Source organism: Perissodus microlepis, chromosome 2 (genome assembly GCF_051167445.1).
Source record: "Perissodus microlepis isolate ML-2025 ecotype Zambia chromosome 2, ASM5116744v1, whole genome shotgun sequence".
NCBI lineage: Eukaryota > Metazoa > Chordata > Actinopteri > Cichliformes > Cichlidae > Perissodus > Perissodus microlepis.
In genome coordinates, this window is record NC_140462.1 from 5,724,371 (window position 1) to 5,742,860 (window position 18,490).

The 18,490-nt window shown below is 40.3% G+C and overlaps 1 protein-coding gene across 3 annotated transcripts in view; it reads right to left on the reverse strand.

Moving 5' to 3' along the window:
- gria1a (glutamate receptor, ionotropic, AMPA 1a) overlaps window positions 1-16,184 on the reverse strand; it is a 75,915-nt gene extending 59,731 nt beyond the window's left edge. For 2 of the 3 annotated variants that reach the window (XM_084941716.1, XM_084941726.1), the window contains exons 1-2: window positions 15,594-16,182; window positions 15,305-15,439 (exon numbers count right to left, since the gene is read on the reverse strand). In XM_084941716.1, the coding sequence (XP_084797842.1) occupies window positions 15,305-15,439; window positions 15,594-15,681 (223 nt within the window). In that variant the 5' untranslated portion in view covers window positions 15,682-16,182. Of the gene's footprint in view, window positions 1-15,304; window positions 15,440-15,593 lie in introns of all 3 variants that reach the window. The other variant, XM_084941735.1, reaches the window with a different exon arrangement.
- Between the last annotated feature and the right edge of the window lie 2,306 nt (window positions 16,185-18,490).

Here is an 18,490-nt window from a genome sequence, read left to right on the forward strand (position 1 = left end):
GCTACACAGTCATCTTGACACTGGGGCTGGTATGGTAAAATTTTTACTGTGAGGAATGGTACATCTGGAAAACTAACTAAACTACAAAAAACAAAAAAACTAAAGGATACTTTTCTCTCTGCTCCATCTTTCCTTTTCATCCATTTTGGCCTTGTCTGCATAAAAGCAGTTAGACAGTGAGCTCCTGTGTGCCAGGGATCATACTATGCGAGTGAGAAATATTTGTGACTTTTTGCTCGTGAAGTTAACTGTTCAAAAGAATTTAAGGCTCTGTGCTCCTGATCGGTTGCCCACCACTACTAACGCTAAAATTATAATATTTCAACAGCCGTGTATAAGCCGAGCATCCATGTAACAAATGATTTAACTGTAAAACTGCGACAAATTACCAGTGGTGTATGATAGCAGCCTTTGTGATTTCTTTATACTTTCTCTTTTTGTGGGATAAATAATTATGAATAACCGATAAAGCCCCGATTGATTTTGCAGCTGTAGCTGAGTTAGCAGATATTTGATAAACTCATACACACAGCGGATTGCAATCCGTCTCTGAGAGTTTCATTACTAACCTCTTAACTCTTACAGTTAGGCCTGTGTGTGTTTACTATCGAAATCTTAACATTGTCTAATGGTGCCTATCTGTAACTGTGCTTCATTTTAAATGAATGTAATTCATCAACCTGATTATTATGAGTGACTATCATTTGCCTGTTTTGGTGGCTCCTCCCTAAGATGGCAGCACTGTAAAAAAATGTGTGAGAACTCCACAAAGTTACGTTTAAATGCATTGCCACCAATTACCCATAATAATGTCCAAAAAGTCAGCAACTAGTTGTTTACTGCATACAGCTGCAGGAAAGCTCATTGGAACCGAGCTGACATTTTTATCCATACCAGGCTTTTTCTATGAATGAACAAGATGTTGATTTGCATTTGTTGTGGCCAAAGAGCTTTGGGCGGCAGAAAAAAGGAGAGAAAGAAAGAGAGAGAGAGAGAAACTCAATTCCTAAAGGGGCTGATACTCACGCAACAGGAGGAACTGTCAGAAACAACTCACGCGCTCGCGTCTTGCCTGTTCTCTGTTTCCTATGCCCTGCAGCTGTTCTTCTGCTTAGCATGAGCCAAATTTTAAATGACAGACGTGTCTGTGCTGGCTGCATGAAAGAGGGATGTTTGTGACAGTTGCTCCTGCATCTGAAGGGCTATTGGGCCGGTGTTTGGAAAAGGTGCCTCCTTAATAGTGACCATAACGGTTTACGATAAAAATATGGATAGACGACTTGATGGCTAAAAAAAGTACACTTTAAGTATTAAAACAGCATCCTGTTAGTTTTGATGGATAGGAAAAAAATATATTCGACAGATTTTTGGGAAAACAAAAGAAATTCATTTAAGGATATGTCAGTATTCGCCGGAAATATATATATATATCTGATATATAAGTCAAAGGTGCCCTTGCACATGCCTGCCTCCCAGCAGCTCCACATCAGCTGTTCCCTAACCTGTGTACAGAAACGCGGTATTAAAAAATTGCTTCTTTGTGTGGGTGTATGTGATTCTTTTTTTCAATAGTCCGGGTTTGCTTGACATGCCAAAAATAAATAAATAAGAAAAAAAAATCAATGCAGCTGAATTGAATTGTACCAAGAGCCCTCACAAATGTATTTTTAGGGCTTCACACAAACAGGTTTGAAAGAATCAATACTGTATAACAAATGTCATTTGAGTGCTGTGCCTAATGCTAAATCAGTAATTGATGTAATCTGGACTCACAGGTTTACGGAGACCATAGACAAACCACAAATTCTGATATGTGTATGAGAATCACAGACACACACAGGAGGGACACACGTATCTACTATTTTCCTCCCTTGGGTGATACATGCTATTATAATGTGCAACATTAAGGTCAGCGGTAGACAGGAAATTTCACAGCAACAGGAAGCTGGGTTTAGCTGGAGGGAGCATACTGATTGGAGAGTTCTTGTTCAGTCATCCATAAAGATCTTTTTTTTTTGATAGAGCCTCACTACTGAGGAGTGACATGCCAGATGACTCCATAAAATAGGACATCCGATTTGGTTGCTCATCTTATCCTCTGGTCGACCGTATACCGTTCTCAGTTCGGTGCATTATTTACTGTGAAACTTCAAAGAAATCTGTTTCAAATGCTATGAAATCATGAATTTTTCCTGCGGGCATCACTAGACTAAGACTGAGCGCTGTGAGCTGCTAAATCCAGCTTTCTTCTAGCTCAGCATACTGTTGCTAGACTGATTCATAAAGTCATTTCACCCAATCCTACACCTTTACGTCATCACGATTTTCCAACTAGTCCCTTTTCAGCCTATAGAACGAGGAAAACCAAACACATTATTCAATTATTCATGAATTCTTGAAAAAGCAAATTAAAAAAATAAGAAATTAGGAAATATAAATGCCCAGTGTGAGAAATTTAAAGGTCCTGTCTAAATTTTTTTCCTCACAACCCTGGAGCAACATTATAAAATCAAGGGATGAACATCGAGATCTGTTACAAAAGAGCTCCGGAACTACTGCACGGATATGGAACTGCAGATTTCCTGTAGTTCCAATGAAGCTATTAAGGTTTGATTGATTAATCAGCACAGTTACATTTTATAAAGGAATTAATGCACAGTGACCAGCAGCTGTGAACCTGTAGCACCATTTTATAGAAACGGCAAACAAAATTCAAGGTAAGTCAAGTTTTTTGTGGGTCTTATGCTTCCAATCCTGCCCCCAAAAATGACAACTACGGGTAAGATTCCTACATGTATCGTTCATATCAACACAAAATGAAATCCTCAGATCATTCATATTTAAATATTTTTTCATTTAAAATGTCTTTATACATAAAATCCTGAAGATGATAATGAGATGCTTTTATAATTAGCCCTGGGACACGCTGCTTATTTGGCCTATTTTTCCAAGTGATACAAAGTGGTTCTCAACACTCGAGACAGTGGAATGATCTGTCAATAGTCCTATTTATGTCAGGTAAAAACAACATTACATAACTGAAAAAGTATAGTTTCAGTGTCTACAATAGGTTCTAATCCTGCCAAGCACCTGCACAATTTATCACTGTCCTGTGGACTTTTTGTTTAGTATGAAATACCAAATATCCCAGTTCTATCATTTCTAACAGCAGGTGTTAGGCTGCGGTAAAACTAGTGTTGAGATATGTACAGCATTGCACAGTCACTACCCAAATGATTCTAGCAGGTTGATGTCTTTCTTATCTTTCTTACACTGTTTATTACTGGAAGCGAAGATAATTTTTTGATTCTTGAACTGTCATGTAATAGATTTTATAGGCCTTCATCTAAAATTTAGGGGGGACAAAATCAGCAGCAATCCACTAGGCTGTCAAACATTTCTTTTTACAAGTGAATGTATTGGTTGCAGTGTAGGTATGAACCTAGTAGCTAAAGCAACAGAGAGGCTAGTTGGATACCATTTCCTGTCATTTTTCTGCTCCTGGTTCTGTAATGAAAGCCTTAAATTCCTCACAAAATAACAAAAAATCTATATAAAAAACATTTCACGTTTTTTGTTTTCAGAAATGTAAACTTCCTTTACTTGGTTGGCTTACACTGATAATCCTAACGTTTGGTACTTTTCTGCACTTAGTTTAAAGTATCCTTTGGAAACATGAGTGGAATGACACCAGCAGGAAGGCAGCTGTCACATGAGACAGCAAAATACACCACCTTCACAAGGGTGAAGGGTCACTCAATCAACCACAGAGCACTTTGAGGGGAAATAAACACATCTGACACCAGACACTGCTCGGCGCACAGTTATCCTCCACTCAGCCACCCATGGCTAATAACTGCCAGATAATGCATGTAATAAAAACAGAGAGCATGTTGTGGTCCCTCTGGTCTCATCCATCTTCAGGAGAGCTAATCAGCTATGTTAATGAAAGGACGAGCAAAAGAAGTCAATAACCGATTCAATCAGACTGCACATTTGTATGCAAGCATTCAGACCTGATTTTTCTTTTAAGGGTAAAAAACAATACCCCTTCATAAACGTTAAGCTCTAGCTCAAAAATAAAAATTAACAATAATGTCTCACTGGGTTTGACAAGACAGCGTATCACACACAGATTGTGCTTGTAAAGAACCCCTCAGGTGATGGGGTGGAGGTGGCCTACTCTGCGAGCCCTCCAACACAGCATGACTCACACAGTGCAATCAATCTCCTTCTGCGCAGAGGACAGGGACCCAGGGGACCAAAACACAGCACCAACCCGGATCTGCATGAAAGTCTCCAGACATGACTGCGTAGGAGGGTTTCGCTGTCAGTTTTCAGTTGCATCGCCTTAAAAATCCTGAAAAATCTGCCAACAAGTATTTTTAGTCATAGCGCATTGTAGTGGTAATTCTTTGATCCATGTATGTTCCAGAAAATCTATACTTAAGAGTTAAGGGAGTCAAAACTGGTTCAAGAGGTTTTAAAAAGGGCGTTGGTTTTTTGACAGACAGCAATTTGTTGCTCCAGCGATTTGTTGTTTCCCAGGTTAAACAGCGCTACCTTCCCAAGCTCAAAAGAGATGTACTTCCTCAACAAAAGCAATGAAATTGTGTTTTGCAACAAAGAAAAAGGGGAAATTGAGACAAAGGATAAAAAAAGAGTGGCTGAAGCAGTAAGAAAGGGGGCAAAATAAGGAAAATATGGACTAAATCCAGAGAGGAAGACATTGAACTCTGGGGGAGATGTGGGACCAACAGCTGACCAACCAAACAGGACTTAGACTGTAAGTCAGGGCGCACTGGATACTCATGAGAGTTTATATTAGTTGAAAACGGGGCCACGGAAGGTTAATAAGGATGAGCAAAAAATGAAGTGAGTCTTGAAAATGTAGGTGACAGCAGACAGAAGGCAAAGAAAGAGAAGCACGGGTGCCTGTGAGAGGAAATGATAAGGAGAATGCTGCGAACAAAGAGAACAGATGCCAGCCTAGCAGTGGGAAATAAAGGGACCACACAGTGAAATCTAGATCTCTCCTATTTCCTCTAAGTAATAAAACAATGGCACCGCATTGCCTCATTAAATGGGTAATCGAGGGTGTGAAAGCACTCCCCTCCGCTCCGAACATCTCTCTCTCTTCTGGTGTCTCACTCTCTAACCCTTTCACGCCAAGCTATTGTCTCTCCTTCTTACTGTTTCTCACCATGTCTCCAATCTGGTTTGCTGCGGAGCCCTGCCGCCTGCTGAACAAATGCTTACCTGGGCAACGGGTCAGAAACATAGCCCAGACCAGCTCCTGTCAGGGGGTATGGAAACTCCAATTATCTCCTTAACAATTATCCCTTCGCAATTATCTCCCCATCTGCGTATCAGTGTCGACAGGTGCAGAGGGACGGTCCCGCTCACACGCTTTCATTTCTCTGACAGGGGAAGTGATGGAAGTGGATATGAGGGGCAAGAAGAGCCAAACTCACAACCTGCAAACTAATTCATTAGGAACCTCTGTATGAATTAAAAACCTTCTTCAACAGATTCCAGCCGAGCTCGTGGGAAATGATTGTGGTCACTGAGCAGAATTTATGAGCACTGCAAAAAATCATTTCTATCTAGAGCTGCAAAAGTAGAAAATGTATTTATTTGAAAAAAAAAAAGCACACCCAGCAAACATTTGACTGTTAGTACTTGATAAATGAATAATGTTATAGCTAACTAACAGCTAACTAATTGAGCCATTGACTCCAACTTGCAGATACTAGAGACAATCAATAACAGTACAGGACAAGGCACCTATGGATAATTCATGGATTAAATCCGCTACCCTGATGTATTTAAATCTTGATATTGATAACTCCGTAGAGTGGATTAGTCTCAGGCGTTTGAGAAACTGTGTACACATGCAGTTACACTACAGAATGTATGCAGCTCACAGGTTTGACAGATGAGTTCTATTATTAACACAAGAATACACAAGCAAAAGCGCAAGGAATTAATTTGAAAGTGTAAAAAGGAATCAGCTGAACATGAGCAATATAAGGAGATCTTTTGCATTTGAGTGTGTGTGGGGGGGTTGAGGACTAGTAACAGGCATCCAAAAGCAATTCTGAAAGAGGTGTCAAGAAGAATTTTGAACACCTCAAACTCATTCCATCATCTCAAACGGAGGCATTGCAGAGTTACACAGAGTAAGGTGTTGTGTTGGTTATTACTTTTAAAATGTGAATGTTTTTTTTAGAAATTGAGGTGGCTGTGTCTGATGTTACCACGTGAACCATGTGAATCTTGTGTAAAATGGCAAATTGAGCTTGTATAGGCTAGACAGCTCATGCGCGAGTATTTAGAGATACTCCAGTGCTTAACAAAAATAAAGTAACGTCATTACTGACGAAATATAAAGTTGTGGTTGTGTGTGTTAGTCACAATATTGGAATTTTAAACTTGCTACAGATACTCAGGAAAATACTTCAAATTTGATACTGTGGGGCGATTGTGGCTCAAGAGTTGGGAGTTTGCCTTGTAATCAGAAGGTTGCCGGTTCGAGCCCCGGCTTGGATAGTCTCGGTCGTTGTGTCCTTGGGCAAGACACTTCACCCGTTGCCTACTGGTGGTGGTCAGAAGGCCCGGTGGCGCCAGTGTCCGGCAGCTTCGCCTCTGTCAGTGCGCCCCAGGGTGGCTGTAGCTACAATGTAGCTTGTCATCACCAGTGTATGAATGGGTGGATAACTGGATGTGTAAAGTGCTTTGGGGTCCTTAGGGACCAAGTAAAGCGCTATACAAATACAGGCCATACCATGGGGAAAATGTTAAGAGCCATTTTTATAATGATAAAAAAATACAAGCAATAACATTATTTTTATTTTGCCTGACATAAAGTTATTTAACTGTATGGTATATATTTGTATATATGTGTATATATGGTTAGCACTATTGCACCTTTGTCTGTGGAATTTCCATTGATGGATAGATGGGTGATATACATATAAATCTCCCTTTCACTTTCCTTGAGAGGTTGGTATGTGTGTTCCTCAAGCTCACCTGGGAATTTGAGAGTACTCTTAGCTGTTACCAGGACGGCACTGCACCTACAGCTTGATGTCATCCATGTACGGGAGGTGGGTGATGGCCACTCCACTCTTGACTCTATATCTGTATCAACTCTTAGTGAGGAGCTCACTTAAGGGGTTGAAGACAAAATGGCAGTGGGGACAGCGTATCACCTTGGTATATTCCGCACATTATGATCATTCACACTTTACAGTTCTAGATGAATGTTACCGGCACACTATTAGCCTTGTATACTCCAAAGCACTCCTGTATCCATGTGTAGGGCAATGAGTTATAGGATTATGCGTAGCCATGTGGTGCTCAGGTTAGTTTGGCTGGTCTTAGAGTCCTGGTGTACTGCTCTGTCAACCAGCAGCTGGTGCTTTGACCCTCTAGTATTATTCCCAATGCTGTTCTGAGCTGTCCTCATGTCTTCACTCAACTTGGATATTATGATGCCTGAGAGGATCTTCCATGTTGTGGCGAGACAGGTAATTGGACAGTAGTTTGACGATACTGTATGCTTGTGGGGGTTGTTTTGCCCTGTGTTATCCAGTAGTGGATGAGTACCTGCTGTTAGCAAGTCCCTTATTTGTGCTGCCAGGCTTTCATGGTGTGCTCTTAGGTCCACTAGTCACTTAGAAATGGTATTATGGAACCTTTTCCTCCCAGATGTTCTTCCAGCAGTACGCAGGCAGACCCACCTAGCTCTGCGAGAGTACATCCTGAACGGATCTTTGGAGAACAAGGCATTTATTTTCTTGGCCTCTGTTTCTCTTGCTATATCTCTTCAGCCTACTGGCTTGAACTGTGAGCCTTTGTTTGGCAGTTTCTAGAGGCTCGGTTATATCAATATTAATAGTGGTATCATGTTGTTGTACTTCTTATTCATCAAGGACCTATCTCTCATGATGCTCTTCTACACATCTATGTATCTATCTATGTTTTCTGAGATGGTGCTGCAGATGTTTCTATTTAATTGCTGGTAGTCTTTTCTCAGAATTAAATCTCAGACTTTAACAGAAACATAGATAGAGACACAAATTTTTTTAGCCTTTTAAATTAACACTGTAATGTTACAGACATGCAGGACATATAACGCTAGCCCCAGCATTACCGTTACAGTCTTATTATCGGTCACAGCTGCTAGCTGCTACATAATGATAACAGATGGTTATTTGTATCGGATAATTGCTAATAGTTAATAGCGTTGTGAATATCAACCACATTTCATGTGTTTAGCTGCTAGTGAGGGGCTATGTGCCTGCCCGTCTGCTGTGTAAAGCTGTGTGTCAACTGGAAGAGACAAAGACAGCGTGGATATCAATACTTGCATCAATAATGCTGCAAATGCATATCCATTCCAACAGTAATTTTCAGTAGAAATTATTAGAGTCATTTGTTTATTTAGATACTTATTTTAGTATCAAGTTTGACATCCATAGTATCAAAATTAGTAATGTTAATACGTAATTATAATTACATTATCTTGTGGGTTTTTCACGCTTGGCTAAATTTGACAGCCAAGACTGACGGGCATGATGACCATCCAGGTATCAGTTATAATGATAATTTATGCTAGCCAAAAGTTAAATCTAGTATTGCAATGCATTTATCTGTCTGATTTGTAACACTTCAGCCACACAAGTTAATGCGCCTACACATAAGGAAATATACACCACAGTCTAAGCTGTAAGGCAAAATATGTGATGATGCATGATTTTCTGTTTCATTTCTTGCCTTTTCTGCTTCTGCGACTTTTAACAACTGTTGCAATTCTTGTCTCACTTTTGTGTAATCTGCGCAACTGTGCCAACGACAACAGCAGTTGTAGTGCGTGACACTGCTTAGTATACTTGTAGGCTTTGTTCCTCATTACAGTACACAGAGGCTCCTATAATGCACTGTATGACAAAAGAGGGACTCCGCTTCTGTCTTTGCTGCAAAAACATGACAGCTGCCATGATCAGGCGCTCGTCCCTCCACCCCGCAACACAAATCCTGGTCCTCATCCGCGAACACATTGTTTTCTAATTGCCAGCCCCAGATGTCTCAGCTCAGACCTCCACGTCCCAGCTCCCATTACCTCCAGAGGCGACAGATTTGTTTTAAATACTTGGTGAGCTTGCATGAATACAGAAGAGGATTTGGAGTTGGTTTTGAAAGACAATGAAACAGAGTGGACACAATCATCAGTAACGTGTGTGCGTTTATGGGCTAAATAAGATGTGTGATAAAGGCTGTGGTCTTGTCTTCACAACAGAATTTGGATTGCCACAACTGGCTGGTCAGTTCACTTTCATGTGGCAAGTCTTTCTTAGAAAAAGTCACATGAGGGCGAAGACATTAAATGACAGGTTGCTTATTTTCTGTTTCGCAGCCATTACTCTCTTCTTGCCTCCCTGCCCCATGTGTACATTCCCTCTGTCTTCCTTGTACAAAGCAACACAAGCGCACACACACACGCACAGAACATGGGGAAAAAAATCTACCCCCTCCTGCTCTGCATCCTATCAGTCTGCTGCTCTGGGAGAGGTTTTGGCTGATCTGCATTGATTGCTATGGGCCTTTCTCTATCCCCGGTGCTCTGTAGCAAGAAAAAAAAACAAAAAACGGAGTCTTCTCATTCATCAAACCAGCACCTGCCAGACTCTAGCCCAAGAGAACTGCCACAAGTTTTTTTTTCTTGTTTTTTTCCTTTTGTTTTCTTCTTGACAAATAACTGTGATGTCCCAAACAGTCAGAAGGGAGCAGTGATCTGCTTTTTGTCTGCCATTTTCAATAGCAAATTGAATACTCTGTACTCCCTCTTAACATGCATGCACTGTGGAAGTCAGTCACCACAGATGGACCTCAACGACTGATACAATTGCTACAACAGGAAAAAAAAAAACCCCAAATACAACATGCCAGAGCTTCACTGACACCAGCCACCGGGCTTGAAATTGCAGCTTAACTCCCTACACCCCCACCACCACCCTCTTCCACTCGTTGCTTTCACCCCAACTGAAACATGTCGGTTTGCACCTAGAAATGGAAAAGAGTGAAGGATGACATCTTTTTCTTTTTTGAAGTTTCTCCTATGGAAAGCCGAACATTTCTAAGCATTATAGTGTTTAACAGAGTCGGTTCAATTCTCTTTTTTCTGTCGGCTTATTATTACATATTTATGCTTATAACTCCACGGAGTGATAGCTTTGGATGTGCTGCATTGAATAATACATTAAATGCATCTGCTCAAGCTCTGTCTCTTGTTAGCTATTGTGTGTGCGCGCAAGGGTGTGAACAGAGGATTTCACAAAGCAGTCTCACATGCTCGCACACATTTCTTTTTTATAGTCAGACCATGGTACTACACTGATGGGGAAAACTTGAGCCATGTAAATGTGGCAGCGCATACACATGAGAAAACACAACATGATGGCAAAAGTTATCTCAAGGGAAAGGATTTTGTCCACCAGTTTGGTTACTGGAACGTAACTCTTATTGATATAAGCGGTTTGACATGGGATTGTAGCCCCAGTGTTCTGGATCACATGTTAGACTTTAATTCTTTTAATTTGCTTTTTTAGTTAAGGGGTCACAAGCCAAAATGTTTGGGAGATATTGATCTACATTTCCATATTTTGCATTTTGCACTGAGGCAAAAAATGTTTACCCGCACAACGGTGAAAACACACACTAAATTTCAATCAGTGACTAGAAGTGGTTACTACACTCAGAGTTTTCCTTTTTGTTTTACTTGACGTGCTTTCTTTATGGCTGACAGACACCCTATATTTCCTCCCATGCCAGACCTCTCAGCCTCACTTCCATTAAAGCTCCTATAGTGACAAATTTCACAAGCTTTCACTTCTTATGGTATATGAAAAGAAATTATCCAGACGTGCCTTCTGAAAAAAAAAAGTCAAAAACAGCCCTCCTTTTTGTTTTAGTCCACTTTAGTTCAATTTTATTGATATAGTGCCAAGTCACAGCAACAGCTATAAACAGTTGTGCGACTATATCGTAAGGCAACAATACAGAGAAACCCTAACAATCAGATGACCCCCTCTAAGCCAGCAAATGGTAAAAGTGGAAAGGAAAAACTCCCTTTTAACAGGAAGTAACATCCAGCAAACCACTGGGAGGTGCAGTCACCTGCCATGACCAGTTTGGGGTGATAGGAGAAAGACAGGGCAAAGACATGGTGTGGAAGAGCCAGTGATTATGGATAAACTAATAATAGTCAATAAAAGAAATAATAAATCACCAATTTTTGATGTTTTTTTTCTGAGGAGTGGTTGCTACAGTTAATTAAAACTTGCTTGTTTGGTAAGTCCTTATTATGTACATGTCAGACTGTTACTCCACAACCCATGTAGGTATAGTACCTGTTTAGTTTCTTCCCATAACTCATATCCTCACTGATACTGTCTATGTGATACTATTTGATTTACAAGCAGCACACGACCAGTCCCCCCCCGAACCCACACCCGCATCTACGCTCTATTGATCAGCTAGGCAGGCTTCCACAGAGCGCTCACTTCATTGATCATTGCTGCCTCACACTCACTCTCTTTGGGTTTTTAACTGACCCTCAGAGAGCTGGGGAAAATACTGCTATCTACATCACACTGTCAACGCATATCGTGTTTTCCATGAACACTAATTAGTCCTAAAGAAAGGTTTATTGTCAAGATGGCTGAACGTGACACAAAATCAAATGTAAGTTAGGTGCTGCTGAAGCAAAACATATATTATTGGAAATTCCACAGTCTAGCTTTGCTGCTAAGTGCAATGTTTTTAATTCATTTATTTTTTATTTGATTTTTTGACCTCTTTTTTCTTTTTACATTTTTAACCAAAAATAGCCAAAGATTAGTTGTAAGTCTTACCGCACATCAAAGTGAAAAACAGAGCATACAGGCGGGAGCCTGCGGAGACTTTGACATGAAGCTAGTGAATCAGTGACATCTGCATTATAAACCAGTAGCAGATTATGGTAATGTGATATCTAACTGATGGGTGACTAACATTCTCTATCTATGCTGAGCATCCCTGGCAGCTATTTTAAACGATGCAAACGTATACAAGGAAACAGTCCAGCAAGCACTTTTACTGGAAATGTGAAAACACTGCAGTAAAAAGGCAATATTGCTAATTCTGTTACTTTTTGACTCACTTTTGCCTGTCAACGTATGATGGAAGAGGAGAGAAATGCAAATTAGCCTCACATTATGCAGACAGAGATGCCATCGTTATTATTACTACCCCGATGACTCCACATGCAGGAAATAAAATGAACCACTTTGCCCATAACATTCAGCGTTTTATGGCTTTCTTTATCTCTTCTCATTTTCTCTGTCACCTTTGCCCTACTTCCAGCCACCCGCCCCTATTCCTTTGCTCTTTAGGCAGGTGCCAGCGAGTGTGTGTGTGTGTGTGTGTGAGTGTGAGTGAGAGAGCATGTGTTTGTGGATGCTGTGTAGACTTGCTTCTGGAGGAAGTGGCTGGTCATAAGAGCCAGCTGATGAGCATCACCCTCATCCGGAGCTCCATTCATCCCCGTGCACAAGGGCCCATTCACCCTTCTGCTTTTCACACTCACGGACCCCAAGAGCCCCGGGCACATTCCCACAGTCGCACACTTACAGAGGTGAACTGTCAGTCACCCAAGACATCCTAAATAGAAAGGGCACCCAGATGTAGATTCACGCAAACCAAAATTCCTCCACGTTAGCACACAAAATGGAAATCCAGGAATAGGCTGCGTTTCTCATCTGACTCATTATAAACAAGCCCCGGAGCCTTTCCTTTTTCTTCTCAAACATGTCTCTATAGCCTTCACATCCAAATACTTTTGAGCGCAAGTGACACACAGCAGGAAGAGGTGTCATTTTCATTTTTGTCATCTCCTTCCACTGCGAATCTTTCTGACACGCTTGTACCGTAGCCCATCATCATACCCATGGACTGCAATGATGTGCATGACATGGGAGGTGGGTCAAATTTAAACATCAAAGACAGGAAAGGATGGGTAGATAGAAAAGAAAAGGAAAGTCTGTGTGCATCATCTGCAGCTAAAAGAGAATAGATCTAATCAAACTCTGGGAAAAGTTGGATAATAGCAATGACCCTTGACTGAATTATTAGCACCAAATTACCAAAAACGTTAAGCTCTGGGTATGTGTGTTGCTTGGTAGGATGTCTGTGGATATCTAAGATATATATTTTTAAGAAAATATGTACAATCGAATGGTTTCTGGAAGCAATTCTGGCAAAAATAGTCAAAAAAAGACTGAGAAAATCTAAGAAAAAAGGCAGACGAGAGCCATCTGAGTTGTTCTTTGTGCTGATGTCTCGCCACTGGCTGCACGCTGTGACAAAGACGTTAATGTACCACACCACCACCACCACCAGCAGCAGCCTCCCTACTGCGATAGGATCCATGTTTGATCCACTGGAGAAATCTGCAAACATTCAACAGCAGCCTGCCTCCTATATTTTACATCACGCTCCCTTCTGAGCAGAGGACAGTCTCTTTAATGAGGGCATCTTGGGTGTGTTTACATTTCATTACACAGCGCTCCCTGGCTCTGTGGCCTAAATGGCTGAAGGGTGGGGGGAGTTCAGGGGGATGATGGTTGAAATATCTGCTGTGGACTTTGCAGGTTTTGCAGTATTTCCCACAGGACACGCTGCAGATGGATGTCTCTGTATAGGTTGTGATTCATAAAGCGTGTGGTCTTGAGAACAGGTCACAGCATGAAGCTTAATGATATATTTTGTTAGACTCTGGCAGATGAGGGTAAATTTCCTTTCAGTGGTTGTGTTCAGCTTTCAGCAGCAGCCAGCACCTGATGTCTATAAATCTACATGAGTGCCGCTGCAAGTAATGCTTTATTTCCAATCCAATTTTAAGCTCATAACCGAATCTCATAAGAACGACTACAACCACATTACATTAAAACTCTGAGTCAGAATACCATTACACTTGCATTTCGTGTCTTTATAAATCAACATAAATTTCTCTTCATTTATATCACTGCTGCATACATTCCGGCAGGGAAGTCATAAAGACTGGTTTTTGAATTGCGGGGAGGGTTCAGAGTGAAAAAGCAACGACTCAAAGTGGGAGTAGGAGTAAATGTCTGTGGATGAAGCAGTGTCACACACCTGCCAGACAGACAGACAGGGTTGTCAAAGGGTATCTCCTGGAAGTGTGCGACTTCACTACAGAGAGCGCGAGTGAGCCACGGGCAAATTCAGAGGAGTCGAGGATGAAATGAGAAAAACACAGCTGAAGAGCCTCAAGGGCGACAAAATCTTGTCAGAATACAAAGGAAGGATGAGAGCAGGGCTAACAAAGATGAAACAATTTAGACTGACATTTCTTTTGCACAGCTCAGACACGGAGCAATTGCTGGTGCTGGTATAATGACACACATTATCACCAACAGGAGAATAGCATTCACACTGCTCTGACTATTGGGTTTCACCAGCAGGACTTTTAAACTTCCTTGATGACCATAAATCCTGCATCCCATTGTCAGAGAATCTGGCACACTGTTTCTCACTTGAGTTAGCCGAGGATATGTCTGCCTGTTCCAGATCCATATTAATACAAAGAAGGAGGAGGGTGAAGTCCCAAAAGTTAAAACGTTTATTTTGTGTGCTGGTGTTTGTGAAGCTTTCAGGGTGGGAGGGTTTAATAGTCTGTGTTCTGCCAGGAAAAGATAATCGGATTGTGATCCGTGGCTAATTAGAAATGCATTTGGAGTATTTTTATTTATTTTTTTTACCCTCCTCATTGTTTGAAGAGCCATGATCTGCGCTGACTCCTTGTTTTCTTTATAAAAGAAGCACAAGGCGCACTGGGATCATTGGCAGCCGTTTTAAAAAGCATATACGAGGAGCCATAAAAACAAAAAACCTGTTGTTACATGACTGAAGGAAAGCTGTCGCTGTCGCATAGGTTGCTTTCAAATCCCCGCGGCTTCCCCAGAGCGCAAACCACGCTGCAATCATGTAGAGGAAACAAGTCCTTCGCGGTCCCACGCAACAGTTAATAAGATAACCTACGAACACACGCTTTGCAGTAGGCCTGTATTAAAAGCAATTACAGCCTACACAGGCTTTTTTCCCCCCTCTTCTTCTTCTCTTCTCTTACAAATGGAGTTGCAAGCGCTCTTTACAAAGTCAATAAACGGATTTAAAGATTTAGGTTCAATAGGTGGACTACATGGACTAGTATGTAATCAGTTTCCACTGAGATACTTACAGGCATATGTCATGGAGAAGCTGTTCCCCATCATGACCATATCCACCTGCGGCACCAGTTTGGGGATGTCCTGGTGGTGAGAGAGGGCGAACCGAAAAACCTCATATTCGTGGGATCCGCTTGGGAACAATCCTCCTGTTGAGAAGCAAAGAATGAGGAGTTAATGTAGTACACAGTGGACACGAAGAGGAAAAAAATTAAAAAAGAGACACCGACTTAAGTTGAATCAGAGGTTGTTGTGTTTTTTTCTCTCAGACAAAAGGTGACGATGTGTGTGCGCCATTCTCACCTATATTGATGTTACTTGGAAAACTTGAGCTTGAACCCAAGCACATCCCCAGTAAACTGGTGTAGAGGATGGTGAAGCTTCGCTGCATATTTCCTTTTGCATTGGCGAAGGGAAAAAGAGCCGAAATCCAAGCATAGGTTTTGTCCGTGTGTGAAGTTAAATCCCCCCGCTTCTCCTCCACTCCTATCGCCTCCCCTTAGAGCAGCATTTGCACCGACATCGATTCAACAGCGAGACAATTATCGCAATGGCGAGAGGAGGCACCTTTCTCTCTCTTCTTTTCCCTCTCACTGCTGATGCTCTCTTGTCCTTGGTTGCTGCTGTATGAGACGGAGAATGACTTCAGCCTTAGCCGCACTGCAAAAAATAAACCCGTTTTGGAAAAAAAAAACAACCTAAAAAACTGTTGAACCTAAAGACAATTTTAATGTATTGCCTTTTACCCTAAACAAGGACTTCCCCCCTCCACGATATAGCGAGATAACTTCAGTTATTTGATATATAGAGCCAATTTTGGCTTTTCAAAGAAACATTTCGAGAGCAAGTGTCACTGCAACAAGTCTGGGCAGCGCGCAATAGCAAAGGAAATGACACAAGGACAGAAGCGAGCATTACTTAAAAAAGGCTGCTTTGGACAGGAAACAAGTAGCAATGTGTCACTCGATAGGAGGATGTTACAGCTGGAAAAGAAAATGGAAATTTTCACACTCATTATTTGACTAATGACCTGCGGGTAAATATTTTTTGCAGTGTGCGCCTTTGGAGCTCACACACAGGTCCCCCAAGAGACGCACGGGGTTTAGATATTCGTTCGTTTCGTTGTGGAGCAAATATATCAACACTGACAAGACAGTGTTTTTGTAATGTCACTTTTATTTTGTAATAATTTTTGTGCTTGTAGATTTGCATTAAAAAGTAAATGTATAACCCATATAACATCTAAAAACAAGCGTATTTCAAAGATTTAAGAAATGAAGTTTAAATTGGACGAATGCGAATAAGAATTAAGTTTATTTGATATGTCTGCTTTTTAAAGAATACAGTCTAACAAGGAAAGGAAGCCCAAAATAACATGACTGGTTATTCCTTAAGTCCCTAAATTTAAAAGATATTTTAGCATGTAACATCGTAAAACAGTGTTAAGTCCTTGCACTGATCAAGCTCATGTGGCATGGTAAAGAAGTCCTGCTGCTAATGAACACTTTGGTGAGGCTGTTTTCTCATCTTCTTCGCCATATAGTAACTCTATAAGATACTCTGTAAATGATATTCCGTAAAACCACAAAGGACATTTTCAGCATTGTTTGCACTTCATTTTATTTTGACAGCCTTACTTTGTTAAAGAAGTCGTGTTAAATCACTTCATGCCTGCTCTACAGTATGTACAGTTATGAATACAAGATGACACTGTATTAGTGTATAATATGTGTTTTGATGGGGTACTAAGACAATGCAGCTAACAAGTGTTTTTTCAGCTGGAGCAATGTTGTCTGTAGGCTATAGTTAGATTTACCGAAGCATATTACAGTGTCTGACGTTTGCTGTCATTGATTACCATGTTACTGTAAACCATTATAATAAAACGCTGACATTTGGAGGAGGAACAATTAGAGGTTTTAAAGTGAGGTGAGTCAACTTTGCTTGGTTGGTAATTTAGGATTAATTAACTTTTCACATGTACAATACACACTTTTTTTTTTAGAATCACTTACTTCCCTATCCAGGACCATACAATAGACAATGACAACTCGCAAAAGAACCAGCTGAGAGATAAGTGAATCATTAGGTAACCTAATGGTTAGTTCATAATTATCCATAAATTATTCATACTGCAACTTTCTTTGTGAGTCATTCCTAGTTAAGGTGATCCAAACACAGAGCAGCACAAAGCAGTAATTACACATTCATTATTGATTATTTCAACATTAGTTCTTTTTTGTGTGTTTGTGTGTGTAATAAAACCCAGTTTAGTTCATGTATGAATAGTTAATATTATAATATGTTATATTATATTATAACCAAAATATAATACTTTTAAACAATAAAATCCAAATTCAAACAATATTATCATAGAACGATCAAACATCAAATCTTTTAGCTTAAGATATGCGCATTGCATCACAAGCCACCTGCATCCCAAATGTTAAACAATGAATGCAAACATTTATGGGTAGTACTTTCTATTACAGCCAGGTAATACTGTGATAATAGTGGGGTAATAAGCTGGAGACAAGGGGGAAATGATAATATAATTATATGCAAAGTTATATGGCTAGTTATTATTACTTAATTACCAAGATAATGTACAAGTAATCATCTTGTGTTAACATTAGTTATAGTTGAGTAATATTACACTAAAAGTCATGTAACTGGGTAAAATCAGACTACAGACTATAGGGGTACAAATGTGTAAACAAACATATACCTATGAGGCAAAACAATTAGTAACAGCAGAGTAATATTTTGGTAACAACGTGATGACCTGCTAGATGGTATTAGAATTTTTATACACTGACTGGCTGATGTTTTAGTATATTAGGATATTATTACTGTATTGCAATGTTAATGTTTTTATGTATATTATGGATATGTTATTGATGATTATCCATTCTCCAGTCTCCAATCTATCTTCTTAACCACTAGATTCTTTGCTAGCTGTCATAGCATAGCTGTCAATGCTTCTCACATTTATGATAATGCAAATGTGTGTGACAATTATGAAGAATAATTGTCTCACTTTACTTCAGGACATAAAGAACAAAAATAAAAGGTAAAGTAATCCAGAAGAAATGAAGAATTACATATTGGGCACTTTGTATGATACTTTCTTTACTACACGGAGCAAAAAAGTGAAACTAATGTTCAAGTATTCGATAATGAATGAGTAGTTAGTAGGA